A 6625-nucleotide genomic window follows, 5' to 3' on the forward strand; every position below is an offset into this window, starting at 1 on the left:
AACATAAACTGCAATGTCCAACTACACTCCATATTTAGTGTATGAACAGCTTACATTTGATAAAGATGTGGACTTCTGTGTAGTGTTTATACAAAGCCTTGTTTTCCTTGTATCCTTCTGAAGTCATACACTGTCAGGATGGTGAAAATGCTTTTCAGTAAAACTGCTTGGTTCAGAATGCAGTCTGGAAGATAAGTGCCTAAATATGCAAGCAAAATTTTGCTCTGTAACATGAAATTAAGGGTGGCCTTAAATCCTTCTCTTCCATTAACTTGAACTGCACATATTCAGGATGAACAAAAATTGATTTCTCTAACTATCCACTGTAACCACTTAAAAGAGCTGTGCTTCAGTTTGGGTCCCTTCTTGGATTCTTGTAGATGGAGGAGACCGGGCAAGCTTGGCCTTAACTGACTAGGAGCAGCAGCTCAGGGTGAAGACTGCCTTGCAGACTGAACATGAGAGGTGGGAAGCCTGCCTGTGCTGGGATCACTCCTGCAGGGGAGCGTAGGCACCTGAGATTTTACTTGAATGTATTAGCTCACCAAATGTTTATAACATGCCTTTTTTTTTTAATCTGAAATATTTTTGTCACAAGTTTTGGAATAAATTCTTTCATATAATTGTCTGCTTTCCTGTCTGCCTCTCTCATTATTAATGTGTATAGGTTGTGGGAGGAGTTTACGCCAGTATCTGGATGTGTGGTTTTAGTTTAGGGGGGTGGGAGGTAAGTTTTTGTTCTCATTGCCTCATTGGAGAGTTTTTCTTTGGTGGAAAGACTGAGTTGGTGTGAAACACCAGTGCTGTAGGACTGCATTCAAAAGCATGTGAAATTGAGACCTCAGCTGCTTGACTACACGTTTTGTGGTTCATGACTAGTATTGTTAACCTGATTCTTTTTACAAACTACTCGACCACTAAAAGATGTGAGAAGTGTTACATCCAGCCATGCATATATTGACTTCAATCTTAATTTTTTAAATTTCTTTTAATAGTGGGGGAGAAACAAAACCTTGCGGGTGCTGAGTAAAAAAAAAAGTTGCAGGGACCATGGCTGCTCACTTCGGTCATTGTTTTCATCATACTTGGTGTGTAAGGTTTCTTTCAAATTAATGATTACGGTATTGATTATGACAGATCAGCCAGACCATGTGCAGCATCTTTACAATAGAGCAATTATAACCAAAGCTCCATCGTTAGACATTATCCTGCTTCCTTGGTAGTAGTATAAGTAACCTGGAAAGCACGAGTAGTAAGAACAGGTATATGGGCTTTCTTGGCAGGAGAAATCTAGCGCGTATTTTCCAACAGATCTGAAAAATCTGTTTGGCAAGGACAGCCTGTGTGACTGCGTAAGCTTGTATTGGATAGGTGATGAAAGCTTTATCTGCCCGGGGATAGCGAATTCTCAGACATTAGGGAAAACGTCTTTTCTCTCAACCCAGCAGGTGTGGGAAAAAAAAAAGGAGAAATGGAGGTCGTCTCAATTTCGTGTCTGATTTTCTGTATCTTATCTATGGTCACTCAGGGGAAAAAGCCTCCGAGTTAGGGGGGTGGGTCCTGCACCCCCCGGGGACGCAGAAAGGTCGGCTCTGGCATCTCCTCCTCCTGCTGGAGCCCGTCGCCAGGTACAAACTGGGCTCCCAGCTACACGGAAACAGCCATGGGTTTCGCTGTCTGAGGCGCCTCGCGAAGCCCGGCCCCGGGCGGGCCGCGGTGCCCCTGGCTCCCGTCGGAGCGGCGGAAGGCCGGAACCCTCGGCACGGGGCCGGTTTCCGCGCGGGCGGTGTCGCGGCGGCAGGCCCCGCCATGGCGGCGGAGGGAGAAGATCCGCTGGGCTATTTCGCGGCCTATGGCAGCTCCAGCTCCGACTCGGAGGCTGATGAACCTCAGCCCGACGAATGCGAGGCGGGAGATGGCGCGGCGGCTGGGGGCAGCCCGGGACAGCGGCCTCGGCTCCCGTCGCCCGACGAGCTCTTCCGTAGGGTGTCGCAGCCGCCCGCCTTCCTCTACAACCCACTAAACAAGCAGATCGACTGGGAGAGCCGCGTTGTGCGGGCGCCCGAGGAGGTGCGGAGGCCCGGGGGAGTGCGGGAGGCGCCTCTAGGCGGACGCCGGGACTAGGCCGCGCAGCCTCGCAGCTGCCCCGGCTGTCCAGGGCCGGTGTGACGGGTGTCCTGCTCTTCCTCCTGCAGCCCCCCAAGGAGTTCAAGGTGTGGAAGAGCAACGCTGTGCCCCCACCGGAGACTTACAACCCGCCCGAGAAGAAGCCCCCGCCGCCGCCTGCCCTTGACATGGCCATAAAGTGGTCCAACATATATGAGGACAATGGTGAGGACGCGCCCCGGCAGGCCAGCAAAGCCCGGTTTCTGCCGGATGAGGAGCAGGAGCACCTAGAATCAGGTGAGGTCCAGGCGTAAGGCAGCAGTGCTTTGCACAAGGGGTGTGCTTCAAATTCGTGTACCAGGGAGGCGAACTGAGTGAGTGGGTGGGTTTGGTGAGTGGCCTGTGGCTGGAGCTCTCCCTGCCCAGATCTCTTCGTCTGCGCCTGGTGCTGCTCAAAGATTGAGCAGTCGTTGGCGGCGGGAATGGTTGGCCTGTGTACGTTCTGCTTTTCCTAGAGGTGACTAAGACTCTCTAGTAATCTCTCTGCTCCCTTTCCATTGTCATTAGCAGAAGCAGGGAATGATTAAAGAGTCTGTAGATCTGTAGTTGCATGAAACTTAACAGATTCAGTCATGGTACTGTTAGAAAGGGGTATGAGAGCTTTTTGAAGCTCCTGTCCTGATCCTGGGTGTAGATATACATCAGATTATTTTTACAATGCTTGCAAAACTTGGGGGCCAAGAAGGGAATTAAATGCCTGCATGATAGGTTACTGAAGAGAATGTTTATTAGCCTCATCACTTAATCGTGGTACAAGCTGTAGCAGTAATCTAGGAAAGTAAGGACATATTTGTTAGGAGGGAGGAATTTTATTTTTTTAATTGCTGGATGAAGAGAATAGCCAGTAACAACCAAGAGAGCAAAAGCTGATGGTAAACCTTCTGTAAAGGAAAGGGGATTTACTGTCTTAATACTTTGTATGTTTGGAGTTGGGGGAGGTGTTGGTTGGTTGGGGGTTTGGAGGTGGTTGGGTTTTGTTCTTAGTTTTCCTTCCCCGGTGTCAGGGTTTCTGTCTCTGTCTTGCTCCATTTGTTTTGTATGCATTCTCTACCACCACATTTATCATGGTGAACCTTCATCCAGACACTAAGAAGATAAACTGTTAGTTGACTTTGATGTTACTTTCTTTTTCTAACATGTCATTTTCTAGCTCTTTGTCTTAGCTATTGAAATAATTACTTATTTTGGTTTAGAATAGATACTGTGCAGTAGCATAACAAGGCCTCTTCTTAGTTATCCACAGTGATCTATGGTAATAGTAACAAGTGATCATTCTCATTCCATCCAAAAATGAGCATCATGTCAGTTAATACTACAGTCTTTTGTTCCAGGCATCTCACATGTGGCTAAGTCACTTGTTCTGAGGTTGGAATGGTATGTAATACAAAGATAATGGCTCCACTGACATGGATTAATTCTGTCTTTTATTTAAAGATGGTGAAAAAGATGACGAACCAGCTTCTGCTAAGAAATGTAAACTAGACTCTGGGGAGCAGACAAAGAAGAAGAAGGTATAAGTATGGCGTGCTGGATTTAGCCATAATGAGAATTTCAGTGAACTTGGATTCCTCTGCTAGAATGGGAGACAGATACATGTTTACTGAATTTCTCTTTCCTTTTGGTTAGGGAATTTTATTTCTGTAGGATGCTTGCCTTTTGGAAAGCACGAAGTTAAATGGACAGTATTGTGATAGAAACTTGTCTACTGAACAAAATTTAAACCTGTTTATTTAAAAGAGGGATTTTAGAAGAGGGATCCATTGGAATGGATACTTGTGCTCATGCAAGTTACAGGACTTCGTGGTATTTTGTTTATCAAGAAACCTGGTAACGTGAGCTTTCCTGGACTGACTTTTCCATTGTGTCAAAACCTTTTATAAAGGAGTATGTACTAAAGATTCTTTAAGTACTGTCCTGTGTTATGATTGCATAATGTTGTTTTGAAATGTATGTAAAGACTGCAGATGGGTCACTGGAATAAAACTACATTTGAAAACATCTTTGATACAAATACTGCATTGCATGCTTGGTGCATAGGAGGGATGAATTCGCTACTGTATGCATTTCAGTGATGTATTTCTTATGACACAACAGATTCCTCAGGGTTTTGTTTGTAATAAATATACAGCTGGAAACTGGAAAAAAAAAATTGAGCTAATGATGGAGTTTAATATTTGTTAGTTTTGATGTTATGTGATCTAAATCAGTGTCCTGAGTTAACAAAGCCTGCTCTGCCAAGCCCCCCTCTCACCCCATACAGACACAAGGCAAAGCGTCTCATGGGTTGAGTTCAAATCTGCTGCTATTCATACCATGCTGCCTCATGCCAGCTTCAAAAACATTCTGCTTTATCTGGAATGTTAATTCTTCTTCATAGTGCATGAAGCTTCCACAAAAAATTATCATCTAATGCTCACCAGTTCTCTTACAGGAGTTGCTATCTCCATGAATTTAATGCAGCCTTACAGCATCCACATCCTGAAGTGGATTGTCACAAGCTTTTGAAGTAGCTGGTATCTAAGTACTTGTCATCTGAGATGGAATGTTTCCTGTGAGCTTTACTTGCAAAGAGTTTAATGGTGCTTTCCTTGAAATGCTGAACATGAAGTCTGAATGAAAAGACTCACTCTAACTTGTTTGATTTCAGTTTTTTTCCCTGTATCTGCTGTCCTAAAGTAGCGAGGTGGAAGATGCTAATCTTCAAAGAATGTGGTAGGTAAAAAAGACTGCATGTGTTCCTTTTTTAACAGGATTGAGTTTATACTATAATTGTCATAGAGAGCTGAGGGTAGGGAATAACAGCAAGCAGCCATGCAGATATGAAAATCAGGTGTTCAGTTAGTTTCCCAAAGGTTCGATTTGTGTCCAGGCAGCAAGTGGCAGAGTACAGTATGTCTAGCAAGACACTCTGAGAAATCTGCCTCTGCTCTCCTCTATGTACAGAATGTATTCCAGAGTCATGTAGCATGAAGGGTACCATTTATTGAAATTCAAAGGATTTGATGTGAAGCACACAGTTTAGTTGACTGCCTAATTCTCAGTCTGCTGCTGAAGGGCTCCAGGAGTGTTAGAGCTGAAGGTTAATGTCACCAGCTCTGGAAATAGGATGCATTCCCACGACTGCTGTGACCAAGGAGGCTTTTGTCCTTGTATTGTTTGCTCTGCTATTCTGCAGGGCAGCTCAGGAAGTTACCATGCTAATCACTCCTTTTATTTCCAGATCATATGATATATGTGGTATCCAGTAGTCTTGAAGTTAACACCATCTGATACTCAGTTTCCAAGGAGAAAACCAGCGTGTCTAATCTGGGAGAAGAATGATTAATTGTAGTATTTACAGGTTGAAATCTTCATTGTAATTAGTGACCATGGCAGCTTCCCTATTCAGGAGAAATGGCAAAAGTAACTGTACTGCTTTTATTCCTAAGACAGACATCTGAAACAAAGATGTGAGAGCTTTTCTGAAGCTGAGCTATTTGGGTGAACTGATTCTACTTCTGGAAGGCTTTTTTGGTAGAGATGCTTCAGTGCCTCATCTTCAGGAGAAGATAAGAGAAGTGTTAATGCTGCTGGTTCTCAAGCAACTCAGAAGGTTTTTTGACATACAAGGCATACAAATAAGCCAAGAATGTGGAGGGGACTGACTTTCCTGAGTTCAGAGACAACAGCATTTGCATTTTATTTTAAGTAAAGAAGATCACATAAATGTTACACTTGTAATGCAAACAACTACGGAACTCCTCATAATGGGAAAAAAAATGCTTGAGTCCTAACTGTGGTGAGAAAATGGCTAGAAAAGCACAAAACGTTTCCAGTGATCAGCTTTGATAGTATGGTACTTACTAAGCAGTACTTGCTTCTGATGGGAAAAAGCCCCACAGGTACAGCTGGTACACAGAGGCTGTTTGGAAGTGGCTGGACTGAGCTAGACAGAATGTAGCTGCTAGTCAGGAGAGGAAGAAAAGGAGGGAAAGCCTACTGATTTTCCCAAGGACCTGTAAGGTCTTATTCAGATACCATAAAAAGCTTCCAAGAAAAATGGGCAATAGCCTAAATGATAAATCATCTGGAGCTGGGCATCTAGAGCAAGATTGCTGACAATGCATCCATGGCATTCATAGCTATGAAGCTGGAAAATTGCCATTGTTCCATTTCTTCAGCAAGTTGCTACACAGAGCATTATGAGGAAAGATGCAGTCACAGCAGGCCTTGCAATTATAGGAGTGCATCAAAGAGTCTCCAAAAGTGGGTTCAAGTCGTCTCTCTTTGCATGATTAGAAGTGACACAGATGTACAAACCAAGAAAGACTTATGGAGTTCTTCAAGGTAAGTGTGAAGAAACAAGCCATGTGAAGACTTTCTAATTTGTTTTGAAAGTACAAGAGGGAAAAACTCAGAAGAAGCTGAAGAACCAGAAACGGACTTGTAGGTTCTCTTTAGATTTGGGTAGCTACTGATG

The 6625-nt window shown here is 44.1% G+C and overlaps 1 protein-coding gene across 1 annotated transcript; it reads left to right on the forward strand.

The window, feature by feature from the left end:
- Positions 1-1705: 1705 nt before the first annotated feature.
- C11H1orf52 (chromosome 11 C1orf52 homolog) lies at positions 1706-4487 on the forward strand. Its single transcript, XM_054165268.1, has 3 exons — positions 1706-2070; positions 2196-2403; positions 3601-4487. Exons 1-3 carry the CDS (start codon positions 1810-1812, stop codon positions 3681-3683), a joined length of 552 nt encoding a protein of 183 aa, XP_054021243.1. The 5' UTR covers positions 1706-1809; the 3' UTR covers positions 3684-4487.
- Positions 4488-6625: the final 2138 nt, after the last annotated feature.

Source organism: Dryobates pubescens, chromosome 11 (genome assembly GCF_014839835.1).
Source record: "Dryobates pubescens isolate bDryPub1 chromosome 11, bDryPub1.pri, whole genome shotgun sequence".
In the NCBI taxonomy this organism is placed as follows: Eukaryota; Metazoa; Chordata; class Aves; order Piciformes; family Picidae; genus Dryobates; species Dryobates pubescens.